At 49.3% G+C, this 15,799-nt stretch overlaps 2 protein-coding genes and 1 pseudogene across 2 annotated transcripts; all 3 read right to left on the bottom strand.

Annotated features, from left to right (window-relative positions):
• Positions 1 to 3,065: 3,065 nt before the first annotated feature.
• LOC120689815 lies at positions 3,066 to 4,467 on the bottom strand. Its single transcript, XM_039972230.1, has 4 exons — positions 3,974 to 4,467; positions 3,742 to 3,780; positions 3,421 to 3,505; positions 3,066 to 3,326 (listed from the first exon to the last, which is right to left on the bottom strand). The coding sequence occupies exons 1-4, from the start codon at positions 4,325 to 4,327 to the stop codon at positions 3,244 to 3,246; spliced, it is 561 nt and encodes a 186-aa protein (XP_039828164.1). The 5' UTR covers positions 4,328 to 4,467; the 3' UTR covers positions 3,066 to 3,243.
• Positions 4,446 to 5,187, bottom strand: LOC120689813 (annotated as a pseudogene).
• A 1,341-nt stretch (positions 5,188 to 6,528) lies between these two features.
• On the bottom strand, positions 6,529 to 14,102 carry LOC120689816. Its single transcript, XM_039972231.1, has 3 exons — positions 13,661 to 14,102; positions 13,220 to 13,501; positions 6,529 to 6,860 (listed from the first exon to the last, which is right to left on the bottom strand). Exons 1-3 carry the CDS (start codon positions 13,676 to 13,678, stop codon positions 6,813 to 6,815), a joined length of 348 nt encoding a protein of 115 aa, XP_039828165.1. The 5' UTR covers positions 13,679 to 14,102; the 3' UTR covers positions 6,529 to 6,812.
• Positions 14,103 to 15,799: the final 1,697 nt, after the last annotated feature.

Here is a 15,799-nt window from a genome sequence, read left to right as displayed (position 1 = left end):
CAAGTTCACAAAAAAATATTCGAATTCAGGCAAGTTCTCATCTGGATATCTGATAAGTGTAGGCCAGTATTCAACATGCCACGATACGATTTAAAAGAGATAAAAGTTTCTGCAAAAAGTCTAATTTCTAATTAGGCATAAAGTGGATATTTCTGACAAGAAAAAGTGATAACTGGTGCATTTAAACCTAATCGCTGACCTTTTTCTTTAACTGACTGGCAGCAGCTTTGCCCTAGACCTTATTTAGTTTAAAAATATTCTAGTCAAACTCGAAGTTTACAATGGCAAAGAGCAGTATTTTTAATATCAATATTTGATATTCTATAGTTGGGATCTCCTCCGTGTGTGTTGACATGACAGTAAGACGCAGACAAGTTTGGTTACAGTGTTTTCCGTTAGCTGAAACTTGAAATTTGGGAAACATTGATTCGAACAAAATCCTAGACACATCTCATCACGAAACCTATGCTGGTTGCTGGTAGGTACTACTAGTAAACAAGCATTCCCATTTGTTAGGTAACACTCCAACCTTTAAAATGTTTCCATAATATGTATTATTACCACCACTCATCCTACTTTTCACTTGTTGAAATCTGGTAGTGCCAACTCCACCTAGGCCATTGTCAACCACTTTAATAGGCCAGCATGTTTGACCTTAAATCAAAACTTCTAATGTCCATCTAATATCCAGTCTACTTATCAGGAGACAAATGCGAATTTTGCACCCCAAACAAAAACCTCAGGTAAAGACACGACAAACCAATAAATGAATTTAGAAAAGAAAAGGATGCTTAAAGATGCCAGCCCCCCCCCCCCCCCCCCCCCCCCCTTTTCTAAAGCATAAAGAATAAAGGTTTTCTAACTAAGCATAGTTCTGGTAAGACCATACTTCTGACTTTTTTCCCCCTCTCTGAGCAATCTTTTGGTGGTGAAAATACATGTTTAATGTGATATCTTATTAGAAATACTCTCTAATAATAAAACATGCCAGAGGAAAACTATACTTTTCTCAAGTATTGGGCACGCACCATGTTTATCATTGTGACTGTCGGCAATGTTATGAAACAAGTGAATGATCCCTTTTGATATTTAAAGGTCAAACCCAATAAGCAGTTGCCTTTTGGTGTCTACATACCATTGGCAGCTTAAAACCTTAAGGACAATAACGTTGTCAAACTTTTTTAGTGCACTTTCCTATCAAAGGCACGTAATGCAAAAGTTGCACTAGAATGCTGAAGTGGAGTCACTGGTCCCTGAGCGAGTACCTACCTTCTAGTCCACAAGTATTTAACAAATTCGTCATGGTTTCTTTGAAAATTATTTTATGTATGAAATCAAGCTTAATTTTTTAAAAAGTAAAAAGAGAAAAAGATGGATGACAACGAGATTCAACTAACCCACCATGGTCGCAGGTAGAGCAGTGGGCACGTCATCGTCTGAAGTAAAACAACCATGCTAAACAAAATTAGTTAAGCAGATAACTCACTTGGGTGTTTTGTTACAGAAAGAAAAATCCTGAGTGTTTAATCAGTAAATATTTAATTGTACCCTTGTCATGTATGAACAACAAAATTAAAACTATAAGGAATTCTGAAGGTTTCTAATCTGAAGGCATCAAATTCTGTTTATTAAGCTACAAAAGGGAATAATTCTAAATATGGCTGGCAAATTGGTGTAACCTGACTTAAACTTGGAGACCTTACTTTGTTAATCTAATCCTGGTTACCTGGTACCTGCCAAGTATTATGGAAATGAACTGCTAGACACACGGTTCCACTGGTCTTTCCAATACTTGTAGCACTATTTTAAAAACACTGTGCAGTACACATTAATGGCAAAGACTCTTATAGGATAAAGTCGTAGCACACGTCTTTTTAAGGTAAAGCAAAATTTAGCATGTGAGTTTCAGATCTGGATTTCACATGGCAAAATATATCTAAAAATGTCTCATGGATGTCAACAACACTGACAAAAAAACAAACTAATTTGGTTTGTCAACAAAAAGTTAAATTAACAGAATTTAGATATGCCATGATTAGTTGACTATCTTGACCCAAAAAAATACTGTTCACACTATCACACAATGACAGCAATATACTACACTTTAGAGTTATTCAAAATGACAGAAAATATGAGATTGATTACACTACAAGAGATTCAGGACAAGCCTAAAATCATACTCAAGGTTATAAGTTTAAACAATAATATAAAAATGTAAAGATTTCTGGACATACTGAAAGATCTCGAGATAATACCAGTCACTGTCACTTCGTTGGCAGCATCATGGCTCAGATACATATATTGCTTCTCTGTGTGTTGTCACTTAAGATTATAGGGCTTCATGCATCCTCATCCACACATACATCTGTGGATATAAATGTCAGATCAATCAATTTATGCAGATAGAGTGCAGCATGTGCACACACTCCTGCAAACAAAATATGCAGACAAGCGCAAGAAATGAGATCAATTGTGATGTCTCAATTGAAGCAAAAGGCTTACATGATTGACTTGACCACACCTTTGAGCTTCTGTATGGAATTTAAAAAATAATGATCCTGTCCAGCACAGTTAAATTGACCCCAACTCATACAACATTCTTGATAGTTAATCCTTGGAATGTGGGAGGCAATTGCAGAAGTTTCTCAAATACATGGCGAAACGACTGAAGCGTTTACAAAAATAAAGTGAAAAGCTTATAAGAGTATATAGTACCACAGAACATTTAAACTAAGCACGCAACTTATCAATTGTTGCCTGCCAGGATCCCAACTGAACGAAATTCACATTAGGTATAGTTTGTACTGTCATTAGTGTTTCCAGATAATTCATATGATAGTAAACTTACCATGCTGCAGAGTAAAAGAAAAGACATTGGTAGGTTGGTAGAATCATCTTGAAAAATCCAGTCAAATTACCCACTCAACCTGTTATCGGTTGGATGGATACCAAACTATGGTCTTCATCAGAGATCTGTCATTTGGGCACTGCAGTTTTTTTGTTTTTTTTTTGGGGGGGGGGGGGGTGAGAATGGGTAGGTTTACTGAGTGTGAATGCAGACGATATTGATTCGAAGATATCACAATTGCTGTTCTCGGATAAATCACTTGAAGCGTCAAGCTACATAGTACAAACATAATCGAACATGTTTGACAGAAAAATTAATCAAGCTTTCTTCATTTAGATTCTGGCAACTACTTGGAACTGATTAACACAACTCCTCAGATATATCTACTCTGTACTTCATTGGATTTTGCAGCCCCCTGAATCTGGTCCTCGCCGGACATTTCCATAGGCAGAGAGTTCAACAAGATCCATATCGCGTCCTGAAGACATCAGAAAAGTTACTCGGTAAGCTGAGAACCTGAATAACTAAATATTTCACTAAAACAAAACTCATTTAAGGTAGATTTTATTTACCTGAAACCCTACAATACGCACTCTTCTGTATGAGCTCAGATTTGGATACCTCAGTCTTGTTGCCTTTAGATCGATTCACTGTAGCCTGCAAGCACGAATCTCTACATCAGTCAGCAGTTGTGGGTTTGTGCCCTCAAAAAAGAAACAGATCTGCCACACTAGTCATACTAATTGCAATACAGTTTTTTTTCCAACAAGATATCACGCAGGTGAATTGTTTCGATCAAACACGATTTAGTCTAGAGATTTTTGCTTGTGTGTGTGTGAGTGATTCTGTCTGTTCAAGTAATTCTCAATTGCGCTGCAGAAGATATGGCGTACCTGCAAAACCTGGCAATTCTCCAATGTGCTCTTCCCGCCCTGTAAATTTTACAGGGTCAGTGATCTGCTGATACAACGTCACCACAAAACCGCATATATACGATCTAGAAGCCCTAAAAATATTTGAAGCTGAGCCTTATTGCTGTCCAGGAGCTGTTGGATTCCGGCTTTTCGCACCGACATGCACAAAAGCAGCGTTTTAGGAACTAGTTGTGCGGTTGTAATCTGAGACCTTGGAGTAGGGGACGATGTGGTCGTAGTCGTGGCAGAGGCAGCCGGGGCAGCCGACGAGCTTGCGGAAGACGATGTTGCCAAGCGCGTCGCGGCGCCACCTCTCCGGGTCGCGCCCCGGCACTCGCTCCGCCTTCTCCCAGCACTGCTGCTTCACCGCGTACGAGAAGCTCCGGGGCTCCGACGCCGACGGCGGCGGCGCCGTGAGCAGCAGCTCGTCCAGGTCGGCGGCCACCGCGGCGGCGGAGGCGGATGAACGTGGGGAGGTCGGGCGATCCGTGGCGCCGAAGGACTGCGGCGGCGGAGGCGGCTGCCGATCAGTTCTGCGGCGGCGCATCGGCTTTCGCCCCACCATCGCTTCCTCGTCGATGAGCCGTTCAGGACTTCAGGGTTCTGCAGCCTTGGGGATTTTTGAGAGACTGCCAGATGGGCCCTGTCCGGATAAGATCGGTGAAGGCCAGGTTTACGAGGCCATTTCCTGTGAGCCATTATAAAAGTTCTACGAGCCACTGCTCCAAATTTTTGTTGCCTTTTCGTGTAACGGCAACAGTAGTTTAAAATATACTTTTTGCCCCTCTGGAAGGTGGGCCCCGCACGTCAGTCTTCTTCCATCTCTCTCCGCTGCTCGCTTCTCTGCCCGCTCCCCTGGCGACTGGCATCTCTCTCTCGCTCGCGGCGGAGGAGAGCCCGACCCCGACGACGGCGGCGCGGTGCGGGCCGAGGAGTGGGACGCCCACCGGACGTGGAAGCCGTGGGCGCAGCGCGGCAGGACGCGCACCTTCTCGCCGTCCGCGAACTCGCCGAGGCAGATCCGCAGATGGCGCAGACGTCGGCGGCGACGGACGCGGCCCCGTCGGCGCGCACGCGCCGTACACCTCCACGGGGAGGCTCCGGAGCGCGCGCCTCTTGAGCCCTCCCCCCTGGCGCCGGCGCCGGCGCCAGCCTCGCCCTCCGACGCGCGGCGCGCCCAGCGGATGTGGCACCGCCAGCTGCTTGAGCCCGAGCGTGAAGACGAGCGCGAAGAGCAGCGCGGCGAGGATGATGACCGTGTTGGTGTCGAAGCTGGCGTCGCCGCCCCCCGGGCTGCTGCTCAGCGCGTGCTGCGCCTCCGCGACGGCGCTCCCGGGCGCCGGCGACCCCGGCGGGCCAAGGTACCAGCCCATCGACCGCCCGTGCATGCCCATGGATGCCACCGCCGCCGCTGGTTCTCCTCCGGACCACCATACCACCAGCCCACCCCCGTCCTCCTCCCTCTTCACCTTCCGTCTCCACCAACACGGCTCGTACAGGTGATGCTGCTGAGGAGCGGGCCGGTGCGGCGGGGGTCCATGTACGCCGACGACGAGGACTCCGCGGGGCCCGCGTCGCCCGCTGCGGCGAGCTCCTCGACCGACGCACGCGCCGCGGCCGCGGCCTGCTGGAGCTGGGCGTGCAGGGTGACCGTGGCGGCCTGCTCCGACAGCGCCCTCGCCTGCCACGCCGCCGCCTCGCCACGGAGGCGGACGAGCCGCTCCTCCAACTTGGCGCCGCGCCGCATCTCGCGCTCGGCTTCCGCTGCCTTCTCCCGGAGCCGGCGCGCGGCGGACTGGTGGGAGGATTTGGGGGGGGGGGGGGGGGGTGTTGGACGGATCGGCGCGGGCGGTGGTGGGAGAAGAGGCGGAGGCTGACCTCAACTTGGACGGATCGGCGTGGGCTGACCTCGACTTGGACGGATCGTGTGGGGAGGCTGGAGGAAGAAGACGTCTGACGCGCGGGGCCCACCTGTAAGAGAGGGCAAAAATGATTTTTTAACCTGATGTTAGCTGCCGTTCTCCGAAAAACTAACGGCATTGGCACGCAGGGCATCAAAAAATTGGAGTGGTGGCTCATATAGCGTTGCAAATTTTTTAGTGGTATACAAGAAATTGAGAACTTTTATAATGGCTCACAAGGAATTGCCTCCAGGTTTATCGTCTGAGGATGAGGAGGTACGTTTGGAATATAGTTGATTTCAAAAGATCAGTTGAATCCCCATTCAAAATTGGAAAATTTCGTGATCAAATAGTGCATATACTTAGCGTTTAAACCATGAACTTGATCATCGTTTCGGCAAATTTTCCCTATACATGTTGGGATATCGCGGCACCATTTGTGTATGTGAACTCGGTATTTGTTTTCTCACGGTTCTTTCGTCGAATCTGCTGGAGCGTGTTAACTGGGCTTCAAATAAAAAGTATCAATTCTGAATGTACCATTCGCCATATCCAACATAACCAACACAGCACATTCTTATAGAAAAAGAAAAAACACAGCACTGCACTGAAGTAGTCTTCGAATAAACAGCTTCAATTCAGAATGTACCCGTGTCAAAAATTAAAATTCAGAGTGCACCATTCGCCATATCCAACATAACCCACGCAGCACAGCACTGATGAATGTAGAAACACAATGCAGGTTCTACATTATTACTTTCTTAGTCTGTGCAATTCGGTTCCTGACAGAGCAGAGAAATTGGAGTGGAAGAGCAAGGTCATTTCTTCTTTCCACAGATTTTCCCCATCACAGTTACAAAACAAATCCAAACGAATCATGGCCCTCAATCGCACAAAAAAGATGGAGCGGATGCCAAATCCTCCCTCCAACATATTAGATTACAGGGTAACATTGTACCACATGTCACAAACAAATCAATGACGGATTGTACAAGGAGACCGGTGTTTACCATTACCCCCATAAAACTGGTTTGTTCTTCATACAGATCGACAGAGTAGCCATCAGAACAAATATATTACACATTTTTGGATATTTAACAAAACCGAGACCTAATTGTTCACACAGGCAGTGGAAGCACTTCCTCCTCTTCAGGCCTTGATACAGCACTGGAAGTAGCTCAGAAACTTCTTCCCTCCCTGCGTCAGCAAATTTCGGATCAGTAACCATGATGCAGATCAGTGTTATGCTGAGAAATGACTGATGCATAGTGAAGTAGACGTCCAATATGCGATTGTTTGAGGTTCAGTTAATCGCGCTATTTCATCTCTGATGTTTTACAAGTACATGCAATCTTGAATCTGTGGCAGCAATTGGGTCATGAGTAAAATTATGAACATATGGCAACAAACTGAGCAAATGTTCTAGTTTGTTGGCAACTAATCCTTAGTGTGCTGCTTCTTCAACCATTAGGACAGTGACACAACCTGGTGTTGCTTATCCCCTCAACTGACTAAGCCCATCATTAGTTTCCCTAAGATTCCCCTATATGGACAGTGACACAACTGGTACATCAGCGCAGCTTTCTAAAGGCATGTAGATATGGAGAATATAATTAAGAAAATAGGAAGATTCGTCCTTTCCAATCAGTTATAACAAAAGAATAATTCATAAAACTGGGACACGTCCATGTACAGGCCAACAAATCTATAGTTGTTTGAACCAACTCTGATCCCAATTTGGGCAGTAGATACGACGCACATTGAAACAATCATCTAACTTACCAAATTATATTTCAGTACATCTCCTGATAACTGGAAGAGATTTTTGCATCTTTCATGTTATTATTTCTCTAAACCCTGCATTCAGAAGCTATTCAGAATTTTGATGCACACCACTCTAGTGCCTACATCTTACTACAATTATGCTAAATCGCTAATGCTTAGAGCCTTAGAGGGATCATCAGGGAGCTGCTGTGAGCTCATTTGACTCCATTTGTGTTTTTATCCTGTCCTCTGAGTATTAGGGCGTGTTTAGTTCCGTTGCAAAATTTTTTTGCAAAGGAATCTTACTAATTTGAAGTACTAAATGAAGTCTATTTACAAATTTTTTTACACAGATGGGTTGTAAATCGCGAGACGAATCTAACGATGCTAATTAATCCATGATTAATCAATAATTAACAGATGGTTACTGTAGCATCACTATTGCAAATCATGGATTAAGTAGGCTTATTAGATTCGTCTCGCGATTTACAGTCCATCTATGCAAAAAGTTTTATAAATAGACTTCATTTAGTACTCCATGCATATGTCGAAACATTCGATGTGATTTTTTTTTGCGTTTACGGGGTTTACGGGTCGGATCTAAACATGGCCTTAGACAAAAAGATATCCCACCATTTTAAAAGCACAAAAGCGATCATGATTGCAGAGCATCCTATACTGAGTTACCAGAAGAGAACGTTTGTTTTAGGACATTAACTATTACCCCAATTCCAAGTACTACCACATGTAAATGCAAGTTGCTGTCCTCCCCACATTCACATGCTCAGTTCCACCGTCCATGTAAGATTTTCGATGCTTTGGAATACGAGTTTGACCATGAAACCTCACGCGGTAGTTGGTTGGTAATGAGAAAGAGAGCAGCTAGAAAGTAGCTTACAGACTGCAGAGGTGCTAGCTACTAGTGTTGACTGTGTCGTAATGCAGTACATTCCAAGAATTGGTTTTGCCTCTTGTTAGTTTTTTTTACTCCATAGTCTCCGTTGATAATTTAACTCGTTTATTTAAGGGAAAAGTCAGTTTTTTGACCTTGAACTATCACGATCGTCCGATTTTGGACCTTGAACTACGAAATCGGACATCCTACACCCTTGAACTAATCAAACCGTGCAAAATACCCCCTCGAGCTGAAACCAAACCGGTATTGCTATGACGTGGCAGCGATTTTGTGACGTGGCTGCCAGCCTGGCCACTCTCTCTCCCCACGTCTCTTTCTCTCTCTCCTCCCTGCTTCTCCTCCGCCGGCGAGCGGCCCGGCCTCCTCTCGGCGGCCGTCCCTGCGCCCGTACCCGCGCGCCGTGGCCGAGCTCGCCACGCCCGCCCTCGCGCTCGTGGCCGCCGGGGGCCGCGGCGGAGCATCGGGCGGGGTCGGGGGCGCGGCGCGGCGCCCCTCCCCTGCTGCGCCTCCTCCGGCGAGCGCCCCTCCCCTGCTTCCCTCCGCACGCGCGAGGCGGAGGAGCGGCGGGGCGAGGGCGGGCGAGACGGCGGTGGCGCGGGCGGGCAGGCGGACGGGACGGCGGAGCGTCCTCCCCGCTCCTCTCTCTCCCTCCCTGCGGCGCGGCGCGGCGGGCAGGCGAACGGGGCGGCGCGGTGCATAGCCGGCACGGGCGGGCAGCTGGCGCAGGCGAGCTACCGTCGCGGCGGGCCACCGGAGCGGCGCAAGCTCGAGCTCGGCTCGCGGCGGGGGAGCTCGGCTCGCGCGCGGGCGGAGCGTCGCCGGCGGGGCGACGGAGGGCGGGCGGAGCGACGCGGGCGCTCCTCCCTGCTCCCGGCGGGGCCAGGCGGCGCGGCGCCCCACCCCTGCTTCGCCTCCGTTGGCGAGCGCCCTTCCCCTGCTTCCCGTAACACCCAGGTGTTAATCACCATAATTTACACTAACCACGACCATTAGAGTAAATTGGCACGATCAAAACCGAGACCAAAAACTTCTGCTGGCAGATTGGCCCGGACCGGTCTGACCGGTATGGGCGACCGGTCTGACCGGTCGAACCCGAGTTGGCGGTTTTGGGCCCCACAGCATTTAAATCGCTCTCCTCTCTCTTCCAACGACTCACTCATCCCCTCAGCGCCCCGTTCCTCCCTCTCCCGAGCTCCCCCTCCCTCAAACCCTCACTCCCAAATCCATCCTCTCTATTGGATTCCAAGGGCAGGGAGAGCTTCAAATCGGTCAAGGATCATCTCCTCCAAGTTCTCCTCCATGGGGTGACGCGGGATTCGCGAGTTCTTCGTGGGGGAAGGAGCCATTCAAGGTAAATTTAGGAGTTGGATCGATCTCTTGTTCTAGAAGGTTTTAGGCAGTTTCCTCTAGTCCAAAGCATCCACATGAACCCCTGAACTAGATCCTAGAAGGTATTTGGAGTTAGTGGGCGATTTTTGCCGCGCCAAGGTTCCTAGGTTTTTCTCTGGGTGAGACCGGTCTGACCGGTCGGAGGGACCGGTCTGACCGGTATCACGGCAGGTTAAGGTGGGGGGGGGTCTGACCGGTTAGGTGGACCGGTCTGACCGGTATAGCTGGGCTGAGCAGGGGTAAATAGGTGGTTGTGGATACAATTAGTTAGAAATTTATTTGGGTATTGATTACTTGTAATTTTTATAAAATCATGCATGCATTTCTCATGTCATATGCATGTGCATACGTGTAGCGTCCGCAGCGGAGGAGGTCGTATACGAGGTGGTTGCGGAGCCACAGGAGCCGCAGGGGCAAGCCCCGCAGCAGGAGGTTCGCGGGGAGTCGGCCTAAGGCCCAACTCACCCTAGTGTTGAGCAGCAGACGCAAGGCAAGCCCCGGTGCACATCCTACTATTTTACATTATGTCACCTATATATGTCTCTAATAATTGTGCATTAGGTATAGGAATTGTTTGAAACCTTAGTTGCATGATCCCTAGGTTTTTCTGGGCCTTTTACTAGTATGAATAGGTCGCTAGCACTGCTATGCTTAATAGGGCTCGATAGAAGTCGAGTGATAATGCTATCACTCGCGAGAGATAGGTTGTTTCTATATTACATTATAAGAGGTACTGTATTCCTGAGGAAAGAGATGGGATGGGAGACCGGATGTGGGAAGGAGTAGCCTCATCCGTGTCGATTAAGGACCGTTCCGTTGTCGGCTGTGCTGATCGGGGATCGAATTGTACTAACCGCATACCGGGAGTATGAGGTAGTCGAAACCGGTAAGCCGAGTACTGCTTTACTTCGAAAGTACAGGAACCCGCACCCAACTCCTGGGGCGAGTCGAGTAGTCGCGGAGAATTGGGATGCATATGTTTACTTTTGGTGGTCTCACGTTGAGCTCGGCTGACCATATGTCGTTGGGCTGGTTCCTGCAGTGCGAGGCGGGGAGGGGAAAAGTTGGTGCGTGGGGTCCGACGGGGCCTTTTGCGTGCCGTGTTGGTTAGATTCACCTTGCAAGGTTAAATCGGATCGATTCGCCGTGTCTCGCGGTTATAAGAGCCTTGATCTCTTGGTCACATCGTAGAAAGGAAAATGAGTAGAATGAGAAGTGATGAAATGTGGGCTGATGACATCCCATTAATGATTTGATTACCTTGATTGTTGTAGTTTCGCCAATCATAGATGATTAGTAATTTTTTGATAAAATGCGGCTAAAACATTGAAAGTAAGGATATACCTCTAGATGCTATTTCTGCAAAATAACCACCAGCCAAAATGTCGTGCATGTCTAGGTATATGGGCTATGTTATAGTCACAGGATTCGGGGTCGATGCCTCGTCCCACAACCCGGGAACGCCGTTCCGATTCGAGGGTCGGGGTCAAAGTGGGTCAGTGTCCCATTCAAGATTGGATCGCGTCCCGGTTTGAGAGGGTCGCAACCCCATTACTAGCAGATTTAATTGGGATAAGAAGGTTAAGGGTGTGATTTTTGTTAGATAATGAGCCGAATACGTGTACTATGGTCTAAATGTAATATTTTATATGCTTGTGCAGATTAGTTTCTTCATTAGTAGCACATATATAGTTTTTGTCTTTTTAAAGACGCATCGACCCGAAAATATAGACCCGGATGAATCAGGGTCACGTTCCATATAATAATTTATCGTTCCACAGAGGTATACCCCTTCGTACCACAATTTTATAAAGTGACGACCCTCGACCCCATTCCTCGACCCGGTCGACCCAGGAACTTTGTGACTATGAGTTATACCCACTGGTCGGGTAAGCCTTGCTGAGTATTAGAATACTCAGGGTTTGTTGCCACATTTATTATTACAGGACACCCGGACGTCGACTTCTGCCCCTGTTGTGTCAAGTTTATCCGCCGGGATGCAGAGGGGTGGCAGGTCGAGGAGAGAGACTCTTAGGTTAGGGCGCTGTCGGGTTGTGCACTTGTGGGCTGAGTGTGCAGCCTTTCTGTTTTGTGTAGACCGGTCTGACCGGTCCGTGGGACCGGTGGAGTCGGCAGCATGGAGCCGACCGGTCCGACCAGTTGGGTGAACCGGTCCGACCGGTCGGGTAGGACCAGAACTGATGGGAGCAAAAGTAGTTGTAGGATCTTTTATTTTCGAACTTCAGTTACATCTATTGTAAAGTTTTGTAAATTAATTGTATATATTTGAACTCGGTTTGTAAAACTTGTTGTTTCGTTTTCCTTGAGTTTATATTTTTAAGTTTTATGCCGTGCTTGTACCATCTGCGCCCACCTTCGCGTGGGACTACCGGTGATGTTTCAATCGCGCGCAAGCCGTTAAGCTAATGCGCCCGATGTGTTCAAATGACGGCCATTATGCTTAATTAGAGTTTTAATTTGGCGGTTCCGTCACACTTCCCTCCTTGCGCGCGAGGCGGAGGAGCAGCGGGCCGAGGGCGAGCCCACCACCGATTCTGCCGCTGATTCGAAGCTCGCCGGGGAGGAGGAGGCCCGCCGCCGATTTGAAGCTCGCCGGGGAGGAGGCCCACCGCCGATTCGAAGCGAGCTCCCGCGGAGGCGCGGAGGAGGCCCCCCTCCCCCGCCGCCCGCGCCGCGCTCCGCCGTCCGCGCTCGCCGCCGAGGGAGCAGGGGAGGGTCGCCGCCCCGCGCCCGCGCACGGAGGAGGATTGGGAGCAGAGGGCCACCACCGGAGCTCGGGAGGGAGGCGGCGCAGGGGAGGGGGAAGGAGGCCGCCGTGCCTGGACCTCGCCGGCCCGGCCGCCGCGCAGCTCCGCGGGCCCGGCGCAGCCTTGCGAGGCCCGCCGCGGAGCTCCATGGGCGAGCGGGAGCGCAGGGGAGGACGCGGCGGTGGCGAGGCGGCGGGAGGCGCAGGCAGCGGCGGCGAGGCAGCGGCAGGCGCATGCGGACGGGTGACGCGGCTGGCGCAGGGCCTACCTGTCTGTGAGAGAAAGAGAGAGGAGAGGTGCCACGTTGGATGGGTGATGTGGACAAAACCGGATGACGTGGACCAAAACCGGGTCGTTTCGGTTCGAGGGGGTAATATGTACGGTTTTGAAGTGTTGAGGGTGTATGATGTCCGGTTTTATAGTTCCAGGTTGAAAATCGGACTATCGTGATAGTTCAGGGTTGAAAAATAGATTTTTCCCCATCTTTAAACATGCACTCTGTACTCCTGTCACATGATAGAAAGTTAAAATCTTTACACTAGTTATTACTCTGCGCGTCACCAAACATCAGATGAATCGAAATGCAAATATGTTGGATTTGCGCAAAAAAAATCATTTAATTTTGGTTGATTCTGAAATGAGACCTGGGATTTGACCGTTTGGTGAGCAGAGCACGATGAGAGAAATGACGAAGTAGGGAGGGAGGGAGCTTTATTTACCGTTGGGGAGTCGTGGAGCTGCCGGCGGTGGTCGTCGGCGGGTCGTCCGAGCTTGGGCTGTGCCTTGGCCTGCGCCTGGTTGCGCTGCTGCTGGGCCTGGGAGAGGTCCTCGTCGCCGCCGAGGCTGGCGCGGGAGAGCTCCTTCTTGTTCTGCTTGCGCATCTCGCGGATCTTGGAGAAGTCCATGGAGTAGTCCGGCAGCGCGCCGTTCTTCATGTCCCAGTCCCCGAACGCCGGCACCGTCATCCAGCCGTTGGCGCCCGCCGCGTCCTGGCCCCGCTGCTGCACGCACCAAAGAACGCAAGCAGTGAGAACTGAGACGAACGAGTTCACGGATCACAGCAGGAATCCGATGGCTAATCTCCTCTGGAAGCAAGAAACGATTTGTTCACGGGACAGCAGATGCTGCGAATGATTCAGGGAGATGGGGATCGCTGTTACCTCTCTCGTGTTCTCCATGGATGATCTCTCGCTTTCTCTCCCTCTTTGGTGTTCTTGTCTAGTTGTCTTCCCTGACCCCTGTCTTCCCTGATGAAGCTGTGGAGCAAATTCAGCGCCTCACGCAGCAACAGTGTTGGACTTGTCTTCTTCGAGAGGCACGGGCGCCGCACAGCGATTGTTTGGAGAGGAGAGGGAGAGGACAAGCTGGACGTTATATAGGCTGACAAGGCAAAAAGAAAAGAAATCCAGCTGGTATCAAGCTAACAGTAGGTGCCCACGGCAGACTTAGCGGCTAATCTTCCTGCTAACCCTGGCTCGTGGCCCGTCAATGCCGTGACCGCGACCGCGAGAGCTCCACCGGCGTGCTCTGACTGCCCGTTGCACACAGCACACGACGCCGTCCCCGCGTCTGCGGAAGTGCGGAGGCAGGCGGGCGAGCGGGCAGCGGGCGGCCACAGGCTGGTGACTCGCTGTGGTGTATTGATGCTTGCTTCCCAGTTTGGGCCCACAAACCCGTGAGCGGCGAGGAGGCTCACCCGGCCCACCGGCCATAGCTTCACACATCGATCACACTCACGGCTTTGCCTCTCTCTGGGACTGCGAGCTGAAGAGGAGCTGCCTTTTCGGGAGCAGAGGATGGTGAATGGTGGCCGGCAGGGAAATTCCGCGGCGGCTCCGTGTGGCCAGCTCGCCGCAGCGCCTTTTGTGACCCGAAAAGGAGAGGCAGAGTCCGGTGGATCACCCGGCCTAACGTCCTTGCTGATCGGAGGCGAGTAGGCGACAGCGAGCTGCCGAGCTCCTCCTTCCTTCGCTCGCTCCATGGCTGCAACTTGCACAGAGACAAAGCAGCATGCGTGCTGTCCACATGGACCACATCTCCCAGGCGGTTATCTGTCTCTCTAGGCATACTTCTTCTAGATGCAGGTTTCAGACTACTTCGTTTCTTCCATGAAGTTCTTAGAGACCACAGCGACCCAGGAGGTTTCAGACAGTTGCCGAAGCTCTCGGCACCTCCAGGCTCCAGCGTGCTGGTGCCAACTGCCACTGTTCCCAACTTCCCATCATGAATTCATTCATGATGATGATAGCGTTAGCGGCTGGACGCGTTGGCAAGGTTTTGTTCATGTTTTAATGTCCCAGATATGCATAGGCGATATTCTGGAGAGGTCATGCAAGAGTGGTGGACACCTGTGATTGAAGTGCTTTTTCTGCTAGGATGCGTGTAGGCAGTAGGCTTTACAGTTCAGACTTCTTTTTTGAAGGAAAACAGTTCAGACTTCGGAGTTTTGGTTCCAATAGCAATAGACTTTTGTCCCTTTGTTCTAACCGAGGACTTTGTAGTTTTTGTTGGTTGGAACAGAAGATGCTATACTTATGAGAACACAATATGTTCCAAGGTGTAGAATATTTCATCTCCTTTTGTGGCTCTACCTACATGATGCAACCATAGACAGCACTGGTACAGTTTTGGTGAGAAGTAAGTAGCAAAAAGAAAAGAGGATTTTGAACAAGAGTCGGCAGCTGTGCAACCAACTGGTACAAACAAGGTTTATCAAAAAAAAAAAGGTACAAACAAGATTGGCTAGTCATCCTCTGAACTAAAGCTGCGCCTCAACTCTCAACCAATCTGGTTGTTAGAGTTGGTTATTATTCCAAAGAACATTCTTTTGTGCGGCTAAACTACTTTGGTTGGTACAACACTAATGATAACTTCTGATTATGATGGTGCCTTCTCTTATAAAAGCTGCAGCACTTAGGAAACATTAGCCAGGCTATGTTTGGGCCTCAAGCCCTCAACTAGCCCAGGATGTGGCCTGACCTGCCAAACATTATTTGGGCTAAGTCAATGGTTTGCAAGGGCTAGGTGTAAAATGCACACGAGTAACAATGACAGGTAGGGCGGCTTTTATACTGAATAAAAAACTTAATCCGATGACGCAGTCAGTGGCTGGATGAGTAGGGCGTTAATAGTAAATAACTGCAATGTAAAATTCTAGTACTGTATTGTAGTATATCATCAAGAAAAAAAAATGGAAGACAGAATGGTGGAAATCTGAAGATTCCCAAGGAAACAAGCACCATTGCATCACCAGACCGGCAATATCTTCTTGGATTGTTTACGAGTTACGACAAGATGAG

Source organism: Panicum virgatum, chromosome 9N, assembly GCF_016808335.1.
Source record: "Panicum virgatum strain AP13 chromosome 9N, P.virgatum_v5, whole genome shotgun sequence".
Classification (NCBI taxonomy): Eukaryota; Viridiplantae; Streptophyta; class Magnoliopsida; order Poales; family Poaceae; genus Panicum; species Panicum virgatum.
Note: the sequence above shows the minus strand (reverse complement) of the source record. Positions and strands in the feature narration are given on the sequence as shown.

Excerpts from the sequence above, each read along its gene's own strand:
- LOC120689815 (XM_039972230.1), bottom strand. The coding sequence starts at position 4,327 with ATGGTGGGGCGAAAGCCGATGCGCCGCCGCAGAACTGATCGGCAGCCG. Across the intron at positions 3,781-3,973 it reads ACATCGTCCCCTACTCCAAG|GGCGGGAAGAGCACATTGGA; the intron begins GTCTCAGATTAC and ends TAAAATTTACAG. Across the intron at positions 3,506-3,741 it reads AGAATTGCCAGGTTTTGCAG|GCTACAGTGAATCGATCTAA; the intron begins GTACGCCATATC and ends TCGTGCTTGCAG.
- LOC120689816 (XM_039972231.1), bottom strand. Across the intron at positions 6,861-13,219 it reads AGCTCCACGACTCCCCAACG|GGAGGGAAGAAGTTTCTGAG; the intron begins GTAAATAAAGCT and ends TTGCTGACGCAG.